At 38.0% G+C, this 23,059-nt stretch overlaps 1 protein-coding gene across 10 annotated transcripts in view; it reads right to left on the bottom strand.

Moving 5' to 3' along the window:
- Positions 1–23,059, bottom strand: part of Chst9 (carbohydrate sulfotransferase 9) — a 268,994-nt gene that overhangs the window by 156,248 nt on the left and 89,687 nt on the right. For 5 of the 10 annotated variants that reach the window (XM_046433284.2, XM_046433295.2, XM_058578256.1 and 2 more), the window contains one exon: positions 3,966–4,004. The exons of 2 other annotated variants lie outside the window; for them this stretch is intronic. In XM_046433284.2, coding sequence (XP_046289240.1) covers positions 3,966–4,004 — 39 coding nt within the window. Of the gene's footprint in view, positions 1–1,343; positions 1,476–3,965; positions 4,005–23,059 lie in introns of all 10 variants that reach the window. 3 more of the 10 variants (XM_046433314.2, XM_058578258.1, XM_058578257.1) reach the window with 1 other exon arrangement.

Here is a 23,059-nt window from a genome sequence, read left to right as displayed (position 1 = left end):
GACTTCCCAACAGCTTGGGAGGCTGAGGCAGGAGGATTGAGAGTTCAACCAAGTCTCATCAAAAAGGAGACACTAAGGAACTCAGTAGGACCTTGTTTCTATAGAAAATACAAATAGGGATAGGGATGTTGCTTAGTGGTCTCGTGCCCCTGGGTTCAATACTGGGTATATCCTGCCACCCCCCACCAAAAAAAAATTCTATGGATTCAACGCAGGTATTTCTTCTAATTCAGGTACTTCAAACTTAGTAGAATTTTTATATAAAATGATCATTGTTCCTATTTTTTTTTTTTAGTACTGGCTATCAAACCCAGGACTTTCTACCCCTGAATTATTTAGTTTTTTTATTTTAAGATAAGGTCTTGCTAAGTTGCTGAGACTGGCCTTGAACTTGTCATCCTCCTGCCTCAACCTACTGAATCACTGGGGTTACAGGTGTGTGCCAATGCACCCAGCTTTTTCTATGTTTCTGGTGAAGAAATTGGGTCATTAAAACAATCAATGGCTGGGCATGGTAGCACACACCTGTAATCCCTGCAGCTTGAGAGGCTGAGGCAGGAGGACCATGAGTTCAAAGTCATCCTCATCAACTTAACAAGGGTCTGAGTAACTCAGAGACCCTGTCTCTTAAATAAAATATAAAAAGGGCTGGGATGTGGCTCAGTGGTTGAGTGCCCCTTGGTTCAAGGGAAATGGATGATAACAAGAACTTGACTCTTCATATTTTGTCCAGTTGCCATTATACCACCATATTTTAAAGTATGTGGTATAATTGTTCACCAAGCCAAGTAGTCAAATTTGGCTTTGATTTTTCTGACCATGTTGTATGAACAGGGTATTGGTATCCAAACTTTGAGTCAATGGGAATATGCTTTGAATTATTTTTCAAAAATGATAATGTATCATGCCACATTATACATATTCTCTTATGAGTTATTCTTGGATGGTGGAAAACAGCATTATATATGAAACTGTAACTAGGATTATAATCAGAATGCAGACTGATTCCAAGTGCAAGTTGCTAGACTATAGGACAATTTTATTTCACAGTCTTAGCCTCCTGAGATATATTCTGTATGAGAAACTCAGTCCAAAATAAATTAGCCTAAGTTTTAGAACATGATTCACTTAGTTAAAATAGTAAAATGTGAGCCATTTAAGTTTTTTGTGTGTTGATTTTTAACACATAAAAGACTCACTTAAATTAAGTAATAACAGTAAGTAGAACCATAGACATAAAATGGGAAAGAACCTTAGGAATAATCTAACCAGACTCTTTCTGCCAACATTCCTTACAGGGGTGCTGTTGTGATTTGGATATGGAATGTGCCCCAAGGACTTACTCATGGGTTGATGGCTTGGTCCCCAATATAGCAGTGTTCAGAGGTGGGACTTTTGGGAGGACCTGAGGACTTTGACCTCATCGGTGGACCAATCCATTGATAGCTGAGTGGACTCCTGGGAGGTGGTTGAAACTGTAGGCAGGTGAATCAAGGTTGAAGGAAGTAAGTCACTATGGGTGTGCCATGTCCCTTTCCCTTCCTCTGCCCTACCCCACTTCCTGGTTGCCTGAGCTGAGTGGCTTTCCTCTGCCATAGTTATGGCTTCCAATATGATGCTGTTTTACACAAGCCACAGAGAACTCACAAGAGAATATGTATAACTTGGCAACATTCATTGCCATTTTGGAAAAACAATTCAACATACCATGATGTTGTGTCTCACTCAGACCCAAAGCAATGGATCCAGCCAACCACGGACTGAAACCTCTGAAACTAAGAGCTGTAATAAATCCTTTTTTCTCTAAGTCAATCTTGTCAGGTATTTTGGTCATAGTGCTGAAAAGCTGAGTAACAGATGCCTAGATTTTGTACATCTTTACTAACGTAATTTTATTCTTTCCAGCCTTGTTAGGAAGTTATTGTTTATCCTAAGCAAAAACTTACCTCTGGGTAACTTTCATCTAGATGCATGATTCTTTAAGCAAAAAATTAACCAACAAAAACTATGAGGAACTTGGTGGGTTCCTGTTGAATGGGAAATATATTTATCTACAATATACTTTTCTGAATCCTTTGGTTTCCATTATGATTAGTGCAATTGGATAGGGATAAATTGAAAGGGCCCAGGACCTACCATTGATTTTCCTCAGGTGAGAGACGGGACCCAGCTGTAAACAATAGGGGTGTCTAACCCAGGGGGCAGAATATAGAATTTTAAGAGAACAAGCAACAAAGTGCAGGCAGGAAGGAAGAAATAGAGATGCCCATGATTCTCTTCTTGGTCTCTTAAGCACCTACTTTGTCTGAAGATGGCATATGTGGGCCAGGGTCACAAAATGATTGATTGGGGGTATTTATGACTATTTTGGCAAAATTTGTGTCTGGATCTTGAAAATCCTGACTATCTTTACACATACAGATTTCTTGAGGGCATGGTCTGTGTTGTTTGAACTAATAAGGAGTTCTCCAAACTTCCCCAATAAGTTGGGCTTTATCCATTAGTTATCCTTGACTTCCTTTTCTCATAGAAATCAGACAAGTTGAATCACATGGAGCAAATTAGCTCCATTAGTAAAGGGAGATTCCTCAAAACCCTGTAGACTATTGTTCCCTGCCTCTGTCTCTAACGGTTTTTGTCACATTGGTCACATAGAACTTTAGGATCCCTATGGAAGGAACTTAAAGAGGCATTTGGTTGAAAACTCTGGTCAATTTAGCTTTCTTCCAAACTAAAAGGTTTCCTTAATTAAGAAGCCAGTACCTACAGCCGCACAGCAATAGCATTTTAGAAACAGCACAAATAATTTCCCCTCAAGGAGCAATAATGGAAGTAATCACAGTTGTGAGGAGGCCAGACAGTTTCTTGCCTTCACATTTCTTTCTTTCTTTCTTTTTTCTTTTTGTATTCATGATTGGGTTTTAAAAGATCATCAGAGAGAATGGAAACAACAAGATTTAACAGGGAAGTTGGACAGAGAATAATTGTCCACTTGCTTGAGATGAATGCTAAAGTTAAGGAGGAGAAAAGAGGTAGGGACTTATGCTATTTACACACTTTTAAATTAGACTGTTTCCTATAGGAGAATATACTGGCTGTTTGGAAACATAAATAAAACCTTGTTAACAGATTCCCCCCAACCCCCTCCAGCATACACACAAAAAGGAAGTTGAAAGATGGTAGTGTTGAGATGTTTCTTTACATTAGCACCTTCCAATTCTTATAGGAATAGTGGGCTGATGGGGACTTACGAAGGGAGATGGAAATATTTACATATGCCAAATGAGAATTCTCTATGATTATTAGCAATATCTGGGCATTGTGAGCTGAAAGTCAGTCCCTATCATAAAGATTTACTTCGTAAGTGAAAATTTGTTTTACCTCACAACAAAGTAATGAACATATGGAAATATAAAAGTTTATTTTTTCATTAGCTAGTAAATATCAACCCCTTTTATGTTCACTGACATTTTGCCAAAACATCATTCACCTCTGAGTGGCTACAGAATTTAGATGTGGAAACATTTAAAAAATTTCTCCCAAATGTAAAGATTCTTCTCAGGTAGTTAACACTGTTCTGAAACATATCAATTACACAAATGGTTTTTGAAACAATTGAGATTCATAGACATCTGGGGGAAAGAAACTAGTTGTCAACTATTGCAATGTCTATGTTTTAAAATTTCTGGTTGTAAGACTTACCTTTGGATAGATAATCATGAAAAATTATACATTCCATCTCATTTTCTTTTGAATATATAGAATGAAAAGGACATAATTGACGAATGTCAAAGTAAAAGGGCTAAGTGTATTAATTTATATTAAATTACTTAATATTGTTCAATTCAAGGACGATAAGCCATTGCTCTGTATGTGAATTTTTGAACACTAAATTACAGCTAGAGATTTTTAAGGATGGAAATAAACAGGAAATAAAGCTGGAGCCAATTAAAACAAAATCTTACCTGAAGTTGCTTTTTGTTCTCTTTTCTTCTCCACTCTTCCTGAAATGAGAAGTGGCAGATAAGTTGCAGTGTGGGGTCAAGAGAGCATGATGTAACTCAGATGAAAGATGTGTTTGGCAATTCCAAACACAACCACTATTTCAGCCCACGTCCAGATTGCTTCCAGAGGTGGTCATGCACAGTTCTCAAGGATGAAAGAATGCCTTCATATTAATTTATAAAAACTGGGTAAATATGTACTAATTATGCTGTTTGGTTTTAAAAAGCTCGTTAACAAGAGTCATTCACTAAACAATAAACCACGAAATGAAAATCCACATGGAAAGCACTATGAGGACAACAGCTAAATAAAATAAGATTGTGATTTCTTATAACCTTGAAGGATAGAAAGGACAATCTAACATGAAATGAGAAGTACACCAAAAGATGCAGAACGTTTAAAGATACAAGAGGATGAAGCAATTCTTTTAAGAAAGAAGGAAGTGCCTGTGAAATTATGGAGAAAGGAGTATTGGATTTGGATCTTAAGGTTATGCATGAGATTAAGGGAATCTGAAATAGGCAAAAGCGTGGTTCTTGGCAAAGGAAATAAATAGTATGGGCAAGGTGGACAAGGAAAATTGATCAAGAAGACATACTGTGGGGCTTGCTTTCAGGATTTGAACACTAATACCAGTGCCTAAGGAAGAGGATTGTCCGAGACTTTAGGCAATAGGTGACGAAAGGGTGAATGGGCCATGATACAGGGAGTGGAGAGGAGAGAAATAGGGAATGCAGAAGACAGCGGGGAGGCAGATGTAATTGGGCTCAGTGATTTACAAAATGTGAGTTGCAGAGGAGAAGGAGAAGCCCAGGTGACTAGATAACTCTGGGCACAGTGATGTATTTTGGGGAAATAATAAGATGTGGTGGGGTGCAGCATGATGAATTCTGTTTAGACGTACTGAGTTTGAAGTGTTATAAGGACTTGGAGCCTGGGAGCTATTAGAGATGAGGGAATACCCATTATTGGTTGAACAAAGTGGTTGGATGAGGCCTAAAAGCAGATGGCACAAAGGAGTGGGCTGAGGTCAATAACCAAAAAACAAAAATGCAACTTTTGTTTTGTGATGTCAGACTATGAGATGACAGAAACAGCAGAGATCAAGGCAGATCAAATGAGAGAAGAGTCACACAGCACAGAAGAGTTTTCAGGAAGTCTAGGGTGGGAGCTCTAACAGCATCCAACACTGTTGAGTGCACAGTGGTTGACAGATTGTGAGGCAGTGATTCTAACAGACAGGGGACAAGGAACACAAGAAAGACTGTGAAGGCTTGAGGGTAAGTGGGTGGTGAGGAAGGTGAAGCTGAGGATATGGCTTCTCATTCAAGGAATTTAGCAACATCCAGATGGGGCAATAGGTTAAGCTGAAACAAACTAAGATTTCTGCTAATTCATGAGATGCTTGTGCATGCTTAAGAGTTTAGAGAAGGCGCTTTACACCATGGTGATGGTGTGTGGACACCACTGTTGAGATGAGAGACTCAGTTTTCATGGGTAAATAAGGGTCGTCTTTCCAGAGTCACTTTCTTTTAGTCTATCAATACTTCACTGTTGAAGCTGGTTTTTAAGACATTATGTAACACATAAAAACTACATGTGAACTTTACTCAAGTTTTTCTACAAGGCCTGCATGTCTTTAAAAAGTTCTAAAATACATGGTAGAAAATGTATAACCCACAACCAGAAAAATGGGAAGTTATACTCCATATATATGTCAAAATAGACTCTACTGTCATGTATAAATAAAATGAAAAAAAAAAGAAAATGTACAACTCAAAGTGTAGAATTCAGCTAACTGGCACCTTGATTGATGGCACATTCTATTCATTTGGGTGGTTTCCAGAGGCCTTCTTTGTTGTAATTTATTTTAATGACTCAAACAGATAAATGGTATGATTAGTTCACTTAAACCTCTCATTTATTATCAAGTGTGATGTACCTCCTCATTTAATTTTACTATTGGATAGGCCACAGCTGACTATTTGATTGTACACTTATGATTACTAGAAGCCTCAAACATTTTTGAAAACTCTAAAAAATGCATGGAATGATATTACCTGAATTACATTTTTATGTTGTGTGCATGTACAAATATGTAACAACAAATCCCACTATTATTTACAACTATCACGCACCAATAAAAATTATGAAAAAAATGCATGCGAAACTTGACTTATGTTTACAGAAAAATGTCTCTTTGAGAGTCTATAATTTGCATCAGAATGAAATAAGATGTGCTTTGTAAAAAGTTGAAAGTGAAAGTATTTGAGATATATAAAGATAGTATGGTAGTCAGTGTTACCAGTGATCCCCATCTTCCCTTCACCAGATACTCATGTCCCTGGAGAGTCCCTTTCCACATTAAATTAGATGATTTATATAACTTATAGGATTTTGCAGAAATGATAGCATGTGACCTGCAGTTCAGGCCCTAAAAAAATTGTAGCTTTCTCTTGGATCCCTCCTTCTGGGGAAAGCCTGACAATATTTTGAGGACATACAAGTCAGCCCTATGGAAAGGTCCCTGTATCTTAAAACCTCCTATTAATAGCCAAAAAGAAACACAGACCTCCTGCTAGCAGCCAGCATCAACCTGCCAGGCATGTGAATGTCCCATTCAGGCTCCAGCTGCCATCTTGGTTGCAACTTCATGGAGGACCTGGGCCCAGAACCATCCATTCAGTTACTACAAAATCCCCACCCCCAGAAACTGCGATAATACAAACTTATTATAGTTTTAAACTGTTAATTCTGGAGGAATTGTTCTGCATATATATGAAAGACTGTATCACTTATTCAATATAACATACCTATAATGATGCTGACTACAAGCAAATCAGTCATTCTGACTTTTTCATGTGTAAAGTGGGGATGGAACCTGCTGCATGGATGAAATCCATAGAGTAAGCCAGCAAAAAATGGATGAAATTCATATAAAATATTGGGGTCCAATGATTCAGAAGGGAGGCAAGACAGGTCTAAAGCATTTTTTTTTTACTGAAATCTCAAACAATTCCTGGCTCCTGTGTTAGAGGAAAGGGCTTTGTAAATTGAAGAGTGCTATATAAATGTTATAATAATAGATTTATAAAGTGATTAGCTCTAAAAGGAACTTAATTAGATTTCAATTCTTCACTATATATACATTAAACTTCAAATTAGAAAAATAAAAACATACATAAGACAACGTTATAATCATCAAATGACACAGATTGCAGTGCTTAAATGGAAATGGCTTGCTATGTTTCTTTTCCAGTTTATCTTTCTTGTATGGATTATTATTCATTCTCTCCATATTTAATTTCATAGTAAGAAATTAGTTGAGATCCTCATCTCTAACTCCAAAATCTACGTCAGTTTTAAGAGTAGTGGAAACTTATGCATCTTCGATTGTACTTCAACACATGTCCTTAAATCATTACATTCCCCTACAAAACTGCTCATTCTTGGTAGGCATCCCTTGGGTTTGGATATGAGGTGTGCCCTGAAAAGCTCATGTATTTGTTAGTTCAGGAATATTTGGAGGTGAGATGATAACATTATGAGAGCTATAACCTAATCAGTGGATTGATCCATTTCATGGGAGAATAATTTGAATGGATGACTGAATGATAACTGTAGGCAGGTGAGGCATGAATGGAGGAAGTAGGTCACTGGGGGTGTGCCCCTGGGGACTATATTTTGTCCCTGGCTCATGGCCCTCTCTTGCTTTGCTTCCTGGCTGCATGAACTAGCAGCTTTCCTCCACTATGCCCTTCTGCTGTGATGTTCTGTCATTACCTCAGACCCAGAGCAAGGGGTCAGCCTACCATGGGCGAACCTCTGAAATCAGGAGCCCAAAATAGCTGTTCCTCTTCTAATTGTTCTTGTCAGGTATTTCAATGATGCTAAAGAAAAGCATCCCAACATGAAACCTGAGAACAATTGCCTCCTCAATGCATAATGAATTCTTTAAAAAATTATGGTATGTGCATATATAAATATACCATAAGGAATTTCACCTTCGTGTATAAGTAAAAAGAATCAATCAAATGTAAACAAGTAGACGACTGAAAGGACTTCTAGTAGAGTACAAGAAGGAGAGTGGGGGAGGGGAGGGAGAATGGGAAGATCATGAACTGAAATTGAATTCCAGCTTTGTAGGAGTTTGTTGGGGTAAATCCAACTACGATGTATAACTATAAAGTTCTAATTATTTTTTAAAAAGAACCATATCCTGCACCCTTTTGCTCAGCTTCTCTTTTCTCCCTCAGTCTCTTACATTCTCACTCGATAAGGCCTTTCATTTCTGTCTTCTCCTTTCTTACTCCATCCCCCTGGTTCATGAACTTGATATCTTGTTCTGGGGTGATATATATTCTAAAGGCTCCTACTGGATTTCAATGGTTTTTCCACCTTTGTCGTCCAATCTGCTGAAGATTAAAATCCATGTTCTTTAATATGAAATTTATGACTGAACGATTTGGCCACAACCTACCTTTTGCTGCTATCCTCAGGCACAGAACACTCACCTATTACTGCCAGGAATGACATACCCTCCAGCTCCCCACTTATTCCTCCCACCATGCCATTCCCGCTTATCCAAACCCTATTCATTCTTTGAAGCTTGACAGACCTTCGGTGAAGACTCCTCCTCTGGGCCACTTCCCTCAGCCCTCTGTGCCTACCAAATTGAGAACCCTTCTCTGTGGCCCTTTAGCCATTTTTCCCCATATTTTTATTGGTGCACTGTAATTGTATATAATGGTGGTATTTATTGTTCCATATTAGTACATGCACATGATGTAATGATATAATTTGGTCAAAATTATTCCTTGGTATTTCCCCTTTTCCTTCCCTCCTCCCTTCTCTGGTCCCTTTCCTTCCACTCTACTGAATTCTCTTTGATTTTCTGTTTTTTTCTCTGCCTTTCACATATGAGAGAAAACATACATTGATTGACTTGGTGAGTTTGGCTATTTCACTTAAGATAATGCTCTCAATTTCCATCCATGTTCCTGCAAATGACACCATTTGATTCTTCTTTATGGCTGAATAAAATTTCATTGTGTATATATATGGTTTCTTCATCCATATATCCACTGATGAACACCAAGGCTGGTTCCATAGTCTGGCTATTTTGCATTGTGCTGTTATGAGCAATTTATGTATGCATAAATTGCTATAGTTTGATGATTTTAATTATTTAGGAAAAATACCCAGGTGTCTTTAGTTCTTGATATCATTGTCATAGCACTCCCTCCAGTGCTTGGCTCATGATTAGTCTGCATTGAGTCCTGTGTCTTTCTGCCTGCCTGTGTCCAGCACCAAGCCCTGAACCTAAATGCTTTAGATCAACCTGGCATATGGAGAGCTGTGTCTCTCTCCAACCCACCCTGAAATGTGAAAGAGTATGAAGCAAATTTTAGTACTGCTAAAATTTAGTGGAAGTACAACCTGAATAGAGCTTTTAGCAGATATTTATATTACAACTGACAACTTAGAAAACTATTATATTAGAAAAGTGGGTGATAAAATAACAGAGAGGCTTTTGGAATAATGAACATGGATTCTGCTTTAGTTATGCTTTATCTTATCACAGATTCTAGTTTAAAAGCAAAACATTAAGTATGGTTTACATCTTATTTCTATTTAAACCTAAATGCAGCACTCCACCTGTGAGAAATGAAAATGGAACCTAATCTCATAAAAATTGAATTTGCAAGGTAAAACTTTTTTCTTATATGAGAAAATGTGTTTAATTGAACACTAAATACCAAGTATCAAGACTATTTATATAAACTGAGTCTTGATATTTTTAAAAGCTATTTAGACTTGAGGTGTTGATATTGTTCCATGGAGAAACATCAAATAGCTATCAATTTATAGTACATTTCAGTATTTTAGAAGAGAAGCAGTCTCTTAATCATAGTGATTGTTTCTGATCTTTTAAAACCCCAGGCATATAAACAGCAATTCAATGATGACTTATCAGTATTGAGAAGGGGCATTTGCATTATAACTCAGTGTCTTGTATATGTGTGTGTGTGTGTTGCGTGTGTGTGCTTTTTAGTACACACATGCATTGTGTGCATATGTATTATACAGTGCACACAAAACACTACATTTTCATGCTCAGATACAGTTTCCCTTCTAAAATATATTCTCACTTTTTCCTGCTTCCATCTTTGTATAATAAAGTCTGTCGTGGAATCTTATCAAGCATACCTTACTGCACTACCAATTTTTCAGTAGCCAATTCTGAGTTTGCGTTCACTCTCAGGCATTTTATCTGCCCTGCTCTGAGAGGTATTATTAATCACATCCTGTTGCTAGGATACCTGAGAATGTTCATTTATGTCCGATGTTTCTTTGGCAAAATGCACTATGAAGAAGGCATAGAATCATGACAAAGAAAATTACTGTGCACATGTTCCTTATTTTAAAAAAAAGTGGGGGAAGGGCATGACAATCCCCAGATAACACAATGCTAACTCCCTTGTATTTTTTAATGCTGTTTTTGTTTCATCTAGACTATAATGGAAAAACACTGTCAATATATTTCTAGAAACTGTAGTACTTCTACACTTCTGGTTTAATTAGGAGAATGGAAGGAGGTAGGGTTTTAATTCTGGTTATTTTATAGGGATTTAGAGAGAAAGGGGCTTGAAGGTTTACTTGCTTCAAGTGCCTCAACTCGTAGACAGGGCAACGAGGTTATAGTGCTAGGTGGATTTCTAGAGCCAGACCTAAAGCTCTGTTCTCCACTGTTGCTATGTTTATCTATTATCTAGTATAATGCAACATTCATGAGAAAAGCAGTCTTCCGAATGTATATTTGGGTGATCAGAGTTAAAAATGCCTTTGTTGGTATTTTAAAATAATTTCAAAATTATTCCTGTATTGAATGTAGATACACCAACTATTCTTGCTTTGGTCTGTAAGGAGAGAGGAAAATGAATACATAAAATCCTCTTAAATGCAAGATTTTCTCTTCCCACAGGAAACAGCATGATTTAGGAGAAAGAACATGGACTTTCGAGTTAAGACTGACTTATCTTAATCATGGGTCCCTGTGGGCTATGTAACCCTGAGAAGAAAGCAGAGAGGGACTTCACCTTCCATATTACTTCTTGTTCTCTCCTCTTCTCTTGCTTATGTTTGTGTGTATTTACACACACACACACACATTCAATATCTACCGTCTATGTAATTATCATCTATTATCTTCTCTCTGATATTTCAACTGAAAATGAATTAGAACCAAATTGTTTTACTTCATTCCTGTTTCTAAGTGATATTAGTAGAGTGTTTTATAATCACACTAATAATAGTAGCTAATGTTTCTAAAACAATATCCATATACCTATCATTGTTATCAGCATATTATATGGAATAATTCATTTTATCTGCACAGTATTATGATACAAATATAACCACTTCAGGTTAAAAAAAATAACAACAACAATCTTGAATCATAAAGTAGTTTGCCAAACCACCAAACTACTAAGTGGCAAATAAATAATGAGAAGCCAAAAAACCAAATAGTTGAGGTGAGAGAGCAGGGAGAAGTAAGCAATGGGATATTTTATAAGACATCTACAACTAGTCCCTAGGTGTTGAAAGTGTTTCAGTAAATTATGTTGTTAAAAATATTTCTGGAAATTACTGTTTTTTACTAGCCATTTATTGTTTATTGAATTATTTGAATAAATCAACTACTTATTTTAATTGGTGAATATCTAATCATAGTAGTTCAGAAGTAGAATGCCACAGAAGATCTTCAGAATGAGTTTCTTAAAAAGTGATTTAGTTGTTATTTAGTACCTACTAAAAGGTGGGCATTGTGTTGCCACTTAAATATTAGTTAATTCACTCTTCCCTAAAAATCACAGAGTTGATGATAATTACTTCCTTTTTTTCAGGAGTGAAAGCAGGCTCAGAATCTTTCTGTAATATGCACAAGATTTGAGTTAGTGAATGGCAGAATTGAAATATGAGCCCAGAGATTTTCATCCTGTCCGAGGTTATTGGCCATCATGATGAAGGGCCATTCCATAGAGTGCTGAAGAGCATGGGTTTGTCACTCTGCCAGTTAAATACCAATGGATATTGGGCACATCGCTTAACCTCTCCAAGTTGAAATGTGTTCATCCTGAAACAGGGGTAATATGAGTACCTACTTTGCAGGGTCACTGTGAAGGTTGAATACTTAATTCCTACTTTTTCTGAGTACATGATATGCTCATGTTTATAAAGCTCTCGCCTCAGTGCATGGGGCAGAGAAAATAGTGTATTGTTAGGTATTTGTCTTTAGGGATGCTCTGTATCAGGTGATACATAGAATTGCATGACAATTCTATCTTCAACGTCAATTACTTCATTTATTGTAGTTTCAGTCTTTGAGAATTTTGTTTCTTTCCTATTGAGATTTGAACCCAGGGAGCTTTACCATTGAGCTATATTCACAGCCCTTTGTATTTTGAGGCAACTCATGAAGTTGCTTAGGATCTCATTAAATTGCTGAGGCTGGCCTCAATCTTGTGATCCTCCTGCCTCAATCTGCTGAGTTGTTGGGATTACAGCAATGTGCCACTGCTCCCAGTCTTTGTGTGTTTCTTGACATCTCAATTACATTTCTCTCACTTGCCTTCCCTTGGTTTCTAAGGGAGAAGTGGCTTTTCATTTTACTGAATTCTTTTCCTTTCCTCTTGGTGTTTTTTTTTGTTTGTTTGTTTGTTTGTTTTTTTTCCAAATACAAGTTGGGCTAGTGAAACCCAAATTGATACATCAAAATTCCCAATCATGAGCCAAGGCCACATGGGTTTATGGCTCCAATCCTATCCACTTTTGGAATGAGCAGCAACTATGGATCTGTCAATAGTCCGATGTGGTCTAAATAGACAGGGAGCATTGCTCAGAAAAATCAGAAGAACCCTTCCCCCATTCCTCCATTCCTTCCAATAAATGGTGGGACCTTTAACAATGAACTTGATTTATTGTAAGGACAGGAATAGAAAAGTTTAACTGGGCCAATTTAAAAATTAGTTGGTCTAAAATGGTCTGTATAGGACTACAACTTGTATAGTTTTTGTTTGGTAAACACTAGGAACAGGCCAACAGTTTTATTCTATCATTTGTGGTTGGATTTATGCTGCTATTGAAATGTCAGTGGCCTCAGCTGACATTAATGATGAGCCTCTGGATGGTGGGGGAATCCTCCCTGCCCTTTTGCAGGTTTAGATAAATTCCACTTGCTCCTGTGTCTGTTTCTATTTTGTTAGTTGATCTGTTGCTAGGATGCTTGGGCAAAACGAGCCATTGTAAGCACACTGAGAACTGGGGGCTTCAGACAGTGTGTACTGAGATACAAAAACTGGCCCTTCAGAAACATATCGATACAGATAAATCTGGGCCTCTGAGGTTGACCATCTGCCTTGGCAGAGCTGACTCTCCATCTGCACTCCCCAGCCCTAGGGTCTGCCATCCGTCATAGCATGGAGAAAAAAACGAATGCTCAAAGGTTTGTTTTTTTTTCCCCTGGGCTGACCCTTCTGCAAAGAAGAAGCAAAATCAGTATGAAGAACAATCGTTTTAGGTTGTCTTGGAAATTCTCAAGTACAGAATTTCTTCCCACTTCGATCCATCTGACATGCACATAATTAATGCGACAAGCAATAGTCCCTTTCAGATTCCCAACACTGGGCTGGGAGATTTAAATCTTAGACTAAACCTTTTGATATTCAGGATCTCATTTTGGAGGCAGTCATTTCTTGGCAGAGAAGATTTTTGGAAGACCTTTAGATGTTGAAGTCAGATTGGCAAAAGCAAATACCCATTATTGCCAGGTCTTAAATAGCTCAGCAAAATGGGAACACTAGTTTTAATAACATTAGCTCCAGCTACTGACTAAAGCAGAAATGTACTTTCCTTTGTGTAATACACATTTCTACCAAGTTAAGAGTGAATAATCATTTTGAAAGAAAATAATATTCTAAATGTCCTCAAAGTGTTCATTATGTAAAATAAAAAACAGAATGAATTATTTTGTAGAGAATGTTGTTGTAATATATTTATTCACTCTTTAGAATGAAAATGAGATTTTGTAGCATCCTGAACATTTTGCATTCATGAAGTAGGAGAAAAGGCTCTGTATTAGGCACTTTGTTTCCTCCTCTTTTGGAGAGGGATGGAAGAGGGCTTTTTTGAAAGGCATGTTTGTTCTCAGAGGGTCATCAGCACTAGAAAACTAAAACTTCTTTATTTTTCCTGTACTGGAGATTGAAACCAGGACCTGGCAAATGTTAGAGTCTGTAAACAAGTCAGGATGGTGCCTGGTATTTTGCCAGAGGGAGTGGTTTGTGAAGTAAGGCCAGCAAGCCATTAAGTGTGGAGATTCCTTATCAGTTGACTGCTGTATCGAGTTTATGTTAATTAGATAAGCTGTGTGGATGTATATATACCCCTCCTGTCCTACAATAAACGGCTCCCACTCCTGCTGTATCAATCTATACAAGTTGCTCATCGACCCCCAGTTATTTTGCTGCAGCTGGACTGTGGCAGGCACATGCTAGGCAAGCACTTTATCTCTGAGCTGCATCCCAAGCCCTTTAAAAAATTTTTATTTTGACACAAGGTCTCACCAAATTGCCCAGGTTGGCCTGGGACTTCTGAATCTCTTGCCTCAACCTCCAGAGCCACCAGCATTATAGACTTGCTCTACTTCACTGGTCAACAGCCAGCTCTGCAAAGCAAAGCAAAGCAAAGCAAAAGCAAATAAAACAAAGCACCTCAAGAATAGAATGGAACAGAAGCTCTCAGTGCACTTTACACAGTGAGGAATGACTGTTGGTTCATGAAACTTCCACTGCAGGTACAGATGTGTGTGAGTATGAGCTTCGACCATGTGCCCAGGCAGCTTTCTTTCAGCCTCTTATTCTGAGCTGGTTTGTTCCATTGCCCTAGGCCTAATGGCCTTCTTCCCAGGTTGCTTTCTTCCTCTCCCAGTATCTTCTGGTGGCCCCTAGCCTTGCCACCTGCCCCACCCCTCACACAGCATTCCTAACAAACCCATGTGGTAGTCTTAGCTGGCTCCTCAGGAAACCTGGCCTCTCAGGTGAGAGCAGAGCAGAGCCTCCCTGGATCTGCCAGAGCCAGCCAGGTGCCTGCCATGCCCAGGCCAGGACCCAGGGGTAGGAACCTAATTTCCTAGAAGCCATCCAGACCTAGTAATCTGATTAATCAGTAAAATTAGGCAGAAATAATGCTTTGTAAATTTCTAGGCTTGGACCTGGAGAATCAGGTAGTTTCTACTTCCTGAGTCTTTGAAAACATGCTCTGGAGAAGCCAGATGCAGTGTGAGAAGTTGGATCACCTGGCGATTGTTATGGCATTGAGAAAGAGAGCTGCCTAAATATTACATAAGTGACTCTCAGCTTTCCCAGCCATCCCATCCTAGAAACTGGATGTGTCAATCAAGGAACTATCCTGGATTCTGAAGTTTGTATCTTGAATTTCCCCCCAAAACCATCTATTAAAGACCTGGTTCTCAGCTTAGTGCTAGTGGAAGGTGCTAGAATCCATTAAAAGGTAGGGTCAAGTGGGAGGTTATAGGTTACTGGGGGGTACATCCTTGAAGGGGGCTGGGGGATTCTGGTCTCTTTGTCTCTTTCACCCCCTGCCAATGAGCTGAGTGATTTGTTCCACCTTGCCCTCCCTGCCATGGCAGGCCCAAATGCAATGGGCCAAATGACTGTGGATGGAAAATACTAAAACCATCAGCCAAAATAAATCTTTGTCCTTTGGAAGTTGGTTATCTCAGTTATTTGGTTAATGATAATGGAAAGCTGATGAACACACTGGGAATTATTCTTCAGTTCCACCCATCTACATGGGTGTCATGTGGATATCAGATAAACTGCCCAGTGGAACTCCTCCCAAATTCTTAACCCACAAAACTGCAAGCAAAATAGGTGTTTTTTTTTTTAAATGCCACTATATTCTGGAACATTTTTTAATGCAACGATAGATAGTCAAAACAACTTCTTTTCTATTTTCACAAGAATAATATTTATTGATATACATATTAACCAAGGGCTTACCTACATTCCTTCTTCCTTAAGGTGCTTTTCTCAACTATATCTGAAAATAGATTCTATTATCCAGCACTTTGGCATCTAAGCTTACTCTTTTTCATTTTAAAGAATAAAAAATATTATCATTTGGGGTGCATTTAAAGCACCAGCTCTGCCAACAAATGCATATTTTGGTTTAATCAGAGTATTAAAATGTTACCCTATGCTTAGATTAGCAATCAAAAGTAGAGTGGACACTTGCCAATGATCTATCCTTTTAAAACTAGTGAATCATCAACTGAGGTCTCTCTTGGAGTCGACAACATTTGATTATCCATCTAGGCTTCAAAAACTTTACCATTTATTGTTAATATTATATAGATACCCTCTGCAAGGAAACCCTCAAAAGATTCAATAGCAACTTTTGCTAACTAATTCCAAACCATCTTATTTTTCCTGGGTAGATTTACTTTTAAAGACTAAATTAATCGACCCTATATTGAATTAGGAGTTTTAATATTATTTGGAGTTAATTTTCTGCATGAAGGCAGCAAAGGGGGAACATTTTATTTGGAAAGGTAAAGATATGAGTCCAGTCAGAATCTCTGCTTGTGAAGTCTGCGTTTGTTCACTTTAAATAGCAATTTACTTGGCTAATGGACACACACTCCTGCTCAGCTTTTCATCTGGAAGAAACAAGGACATTTCATTGCTCTTTCCCCTATTCTCTTAATCATTGCCTCATTAGCCTGGAAGTAAGCTGGTGGAGGCCAGAGGTGAGCTTCATTTTATTCTTTGAGATGTCAGCGCAGTTTTATTCTCACTAGCCTGGAGTTTTCCCTCATTTATCTTTAAAAAAAAAATCTTTATCACACTCATCTTTTCTTTCACATTGACCCACATCAAAGGTTTAGGCTTTAGATAGTTAGGGAAGCTCATATTTCATAGACCGAAGGAAGAAAATAAGGAAAGGGGCTTAGATCAGTGGCTATTACTTTATTGCTTTCAGGAGTAATTTTATGAAACTATCCTCCGCAAACTTAGTGGACAAGTTGTGTTTTCTAGAAAAATTAATTGCCTAGAGTATTTTTTTTTTGGTGCAGGAGAGGCTGGCCAACAGTTGGAATTTAGGAGAAAGCAAAAAGCAAACACCATCCAGTGCTTATTATGAGAGAGCGAGAGAGAGAGAGAGAGAGAGAGAGAGAGTGAGCGAGAGAGAGAGAGCAGGGAAGGTCCATAGAAAAGTCTGTATACTGGCTAAACCCATGTGACCTCCAGCAGGGGCTGGGAGTGGGCCTTTCTACACAGAGTGAGACACTCCTGGAGGGAAGAGAAATACACAGCACCCAAATGCCTAAGGCAATGTGCTTTATTTTCTGGCAAGATCTTTTATCAATGTCCAGTATGAGGCACTGATTTCAGGAAAAGCAAGTGACACAGCCTGCCAGAAAGGCAGAGGTAGCACAGTCCAAGAGGGTGGGTATAAGTGAGCACCAAAAACTCAGTGGGAACATTAAAAAAGAGTGTCTCCACCATATTCAGCCACTGGGAACTGGGTTGCACAGGACTAAGAATCTGGCATTCCTAGGATGGTTAGTAACCTTCTAGCTTTATCTACTCTGACAGACATATTGGGTGACTGCCCTGATCATTTCTCCTACCTTTCTTCTCACAAAATATGCATGACACTTTTAAAGTAATCATTATAGGGGGCTCATTCCCTCGATTTTGAGATTTTTTTTTTTTTTTGGCCAATGACATGAGAGACGAATTTGAACGAGTTGCTTCATTAAGAGGATTTCCTTGTTAATAAAAAGACACATAGCAGAAGCCATCTCCTTTTTTGTTGGTGGATGTTGTCACATCTGAATATAATGCTTGGGACATGAAGACAAAAACAACTCATTCTATGGATTCCTGTCACTGAGCCCCTGAATTATTGAACCAAGGGAAACTATACCTCAGAATTTCTTGTTATGAGGTTTTAAATCTTTTAAATATTTTTAGTTCCTTTAAACTAATAGCATCCTATGTTCTACACAGGTCAAAAATGATATTATTCTCCACTACATAACCTAGGGGTACAACTAAAAGGAAAGAACATTGTCTTTAAGATAGTCCCAGGAATTGTGGGGTGAGATTATTCCCCAGCCAGGGGCAGTACTTTAGAGGGTCCTTCTTGCCCTCTTACAGACATGTTATCTTCACAGAGGGTGAGGAAGGTTAAGGTGCTTACCTTGGGAGTCCACACCTTACCAAGATTATGCACAGAGAATGCCAAATTCTTTCTCCAAATTCTGTCCAGATCAGAACTCCAGAGGAGAGGACCAGACTGCATCACTGGAGTGTGGGCCCCAGGGATAAGGGGGTATCCAAAGGATACCAGTCCCCAGGGGCTGCGATGTGTGTGTAGATGAGTCTTAATTCATGTGCCTGCAGCCCTTCACAAGGCTGGGGGGATTACAATGAAAGAAAGGGGCATCTACTCTGGTGCTCTTGCCTCAGATTCAGGTATTGTAGAAGCAGATGTGTCATGACCCACACACCAAGGGTAAGTTCCTGTACAGAAATTACTAGCACGCACACACACACACACACACACACTGAAACACTGAGTTCTTGCATCTGTTACGGGGTAAAAGGGGGAAAACATTTTTTCCATAGTTTATAAATGATGAAACAGAAAATCAGATATAAACTTGCCCAAGATTACCAAGTAAGTGTTAGATCCTGGACTTGAGTCCAGGACTTTCAAAGATCACTCTTTGCTACATATACTTACTCAGATTTCTATGAAATTGTCCTAATTTCTGTGCAAAACTGAAAGACACAGATTGATTTAAATTATCCTTTGATTTGTGATCTATAGTTTCCTATCTCAAAAACATTTAGCAATGCTTCCCCAAGAAGATAAAATACAAATAAATTAAATGTAGTCCAATTGATAAATAAATAATTGTTGAATTTGCTACATCTTTAAAAAATTGAAAAAAAACCCTTCTTAAATATCTTATATTGATATAAAGTAGGACAGGGTTAGCCCTTCTTTCTTGCATGATATTATAGGATGTAGACAATCTACTGTCTTTTGTATAAAATCTTCTCTGAAGTCTTGTGGAAATGGGTCAATTTTATTCTTCCTTTGTTGTGCAAAATATGTAAAGTTTTTTTTTCATGGAATTATTTGAATTGGCTGTTTACATAGCCCCAATCTGTCAGTTTGATTTTAAAACTCCCCAGTTCACTATTTTTTACAGATTTTTAAAAAAGTTATAAAGTTATTCACATATTATGTTTATCTGGTTTTTTAACTGAGGTTTTATTGTCCAGTTGAATCAATTATATTTAAATCTGGGTGAGGGTGCTGGGGGTGGGAGGCGAGCAGAACCATGGACATTGGTACTGCAGGTTTTGGTCTCCATCTGGGAGACTATGGAGGGTGAGAAACCAATCTCAAATATGCATCATCCAATTATATTCCAGTGGATACGTAAGAGACTTTTCCCAGAACTTAAAATATCTCTGGATCTACTCTGACCAGTTATTTTGAACTCTGTTGTGACATTGCTAAATATTTTAGGGAAAGAAATTAGATCTGAACATTCATAGGCAGACTGAGCTCGGCTCTCAAACCAAGTAGGCGGAAACCTGGGGACATGATATTAGATAGATAGAGAAAAGAGTAATTTCAAAAGGTGAAGAAAAAAAATGTAACAAAATTCAGATCACACATTTACAAATACCTAAGCCTTACAGGGAAAAAATAATAAGGCAGGTATGAGCTCTGCCAACGTTTTCATGAAGCCAGCACGATGGGGCTTAGGTTGCGATGTCTGGCTTCCAAAAATATCCACCCATGCAAACGCCACTATCACATCCCTCCTGTGATTCAGAAGGATGACATTTTTTTTTGTACTGAAAAGTACCATTTGGGCTTTAAACGAAAACAGCAAGTCTAGCTTCAACTCAAGATTGTTTAAAATTCAGATCTATTTATTTTTTTTGTTCTAGGCCTGCATGGATGGGTGAACTACTCATCCAAAGAAATGTGAAGGGTGCTTTTTTTTTTTTTTTTTGGTCCTTTTAAAAGTATATGACAAAATTCCACACGACATCACAAACATTTGAAAGACGTGTGGAACGTAGAGGTTGCTTCTGTTCATCTGCCTGTGCCGCAGGTGACTGTATAAACTTTCCTTCTCTGGTTTGTCCCTGGAGACTTGCACCTAATCCCATATTCAATAGGACACTGCTCGGGGAGAGGCTGGCACTCCTGGATACACACTTCACCCTACAATGCACACACAATTTGAAATAGATTGCCAGCAGCTCAGGGCAGCAGGGGAAGAGGCCAAACCTGCAGGGCTATTTGTCATCTTAAGAATTTCAAGCTTCATATGCCACCTCTTTAGCAGGGCACAAAGGGATAGGTATCCCCTGGCAAGATGTTTAGTTTTGGTGCATACAAATAAGGGCTCTAATGTGTAAATGGAGGGGACAGAGAGAACAGTTACTGCCTGGAGCTTTCCTTCCTGTGTTTAAATGGCAGAAAAATTTTCCATAAACATCTTAATATTTCATCTTGAAGACTGGATAATGTCACGTAATGGAATTAAAATACATACGTAGTCAAGAAGTTTGCTGGGTATAAGGAAGTTTGCTGGGGAAAGAACGGCTCACAGCCAGCTACCTATTTTCAATCTGCTTTTGAAGGAATGATAAGGGTCTTTAGAGAATTTTCCCCTCCCAGGACTGAAAAACTAGGAATTTTCATCCTTATTTTTGTCATTCTGGCATCTTCCATAATCACTCAATAGATATGTGTTAAAAACACAAATATAACAAGAAAGTAAGTTTGCTGTCAAAACAGAACCAGCCACAGCCACTTGTTGCCCCCTAGGGAAGGGGCAGAATGCCACCTCACAGAACATGGTTCTTGGAGAAAATTCCCTGATGTCGTAGAAATCCATTTTGGTTATGAACCTGAGACTCCTGGGGTAATCCAGTCAGGAGAGGGAGGGGAAAAAAGGGAAAGATGGATTTTTCTGTAAAATGAAATACTATTTTAGAGTTGTTCAATCTTTTGTTTGTTTGTTTTGAAAGAGAAAGTTTAGTGACTCTGAAAATGGTTTACAGCCCAGGGAATATATAGAAATGGAAGAAACCTGAGGAAGGGCACACAAATAAGAAATTTCCTTCTTAAGAAACAGACAACAAATATGTGGAACCAAACGAGCTACTTGCCTTAGGAAGTTGTTTCCAAATCTGTGTTAGGGTGAACCCTCATGGATTAACCCTCAAAGTCAACAAGAATCAGTTAGGAAATGACAGTGTTAGGTGAGGGTGGCCAAAAGTTATAAAGCCATATGGGACTCAATATAAGTGGGGGAGTGTTTTGCTTGTATAAATATATCAAAATAGATTGTACTGTCATGTATAACTAAAAAAGAACAAATAAAAAATTTAAAAAATAATGGGTGAATCAGGAAAAGTAGAAGACTTTTAGATCTGGGCCACAAAATCAAAAGGAAAAGAGCATGCTATCACATAGCTATTGCTCATGTGCACGTATGGAGTATTAATTGCTAAGGATTAACAAAGGAAAGTCGCAGAAGGTCTGCCCTTAGATCCACAACTCCCACTTAACAGTTATGTGACTGGCCAGTTCCTCTCTGAACTTCTGTCTCTGAATGTTCAAGACAGAAGCAGCAATTTTGAACTATTAGGCTTATTATCAACATTACAAGAAATGCTATTACATTTTTAGCAGATGGTGACTCTAAATTCACAACTTTTAAGCACCAGTAAAATAAAAAAATAATATGATTCTTAGAACTGCCAGGATGATACTAACCCTCAAATGCTTCAACCATTCACTTAGCTCATACATTCGTCCTTTAACAAAGTGCCTTAACTAGCTGGTGATATTTTAGCCACAATTTTATGTATACCTGCTTGTCTTTTTTCATTAGCTATATTTTACGATATTCCAAATTATTTTAATTCCTTTTTATGTTTTCATTTGGCTATTAAAAAGACCATTCAAGTCATTTCCAAAAAGACTAAGTAAATAGGTCTCATTAAACTTTTGTAAATATCATGACTTTAAGGAACTCACTGTGTTCAGTAAATATCTTTGAGTTTTGCTAATGATGATTTTAATAAACCCTTACATTTCTGTATTGGTTTCTATACCATGTTTTGATCTCATCTGGTTTTGCACCCTCTGAACTTTTTTTTTTAATAAAGAGAGCTATCTACATTGAAAACATTAAATTCCAGTAGTATGACCCAATTTTCTAATAGTTTTCTCTCAAGTAAATGGTACTATTTGTCCTTGCACCTCCACAATCAATATTTTCATAGTCAAACCAATGTTTCAGATTTGTACACTCACCTATGGGGATGTCTCTAATTGGTTATTTGGCTGGTAAACAGGACTGACACTTTACTACCACAGGCCCTTTTTTTTTAATCCATTCAGTTCAATTTTGTTTAAAAGATTAAACATCTCTCTGGAGAGAGAGGGAAACACCTAGATCAAAACTGACATTGCATTAAACTTATGGGGCAATACTTTCTGGTGTGGTAGTTATGATTTAATAATATTTTCTGGCAGTGACAACACAACTGCTGTCTGACACTTTCCTTCTCTTTGGAAAAATAAAGAGAAAGAAAAGTAAATGAAAAGAAAAGTCTCCCCTCTAGCAGGGTCAAAAGATCCACTGACAAAATTTGGTCAATTTCCATAGGTAGGGTAGCACACAGGTATTTTCTTTTCATTTATTTTTATAATGAAGTGGAAGAAGTAGCATTTATAATTCGAGTCTCTTATGTTCATTTTCCTGTAGGTCCTGTGTGCACTTTGGTAAAGGAGACTTAGAAAGGAGTAGTTATTGTGAGTTTGAGGATGTTAAACCTAATGTATTCAGATTGACAGGCTGCTGCTGATGGTGCTGGGACTATCAATCCAGTTCAGTTGAATAAGTCCCTCTCCC

Source organism: Marmota monax, unplaced genomic scaffold (genome assembly GCF_021218885.2).
Source record: "Marmota monax isolate L192 unplaced genomic scaffold, Marmota_monax_Labrador192_F-V1.1 WCK01_AAM20220418_F8-fsc00126, whole genome shotgun sequence".
NCBI classification, from domain to species: Eukaryota; Metazoa; Chordata; class Mammalia; order Rodentia; family Sciuridae; genus Marmota; species Marmota monax.
Note: the sequence above shows the minus strand (reverse complement) of the source record. Positions and strands in the feature narration are given on the sequence as shown.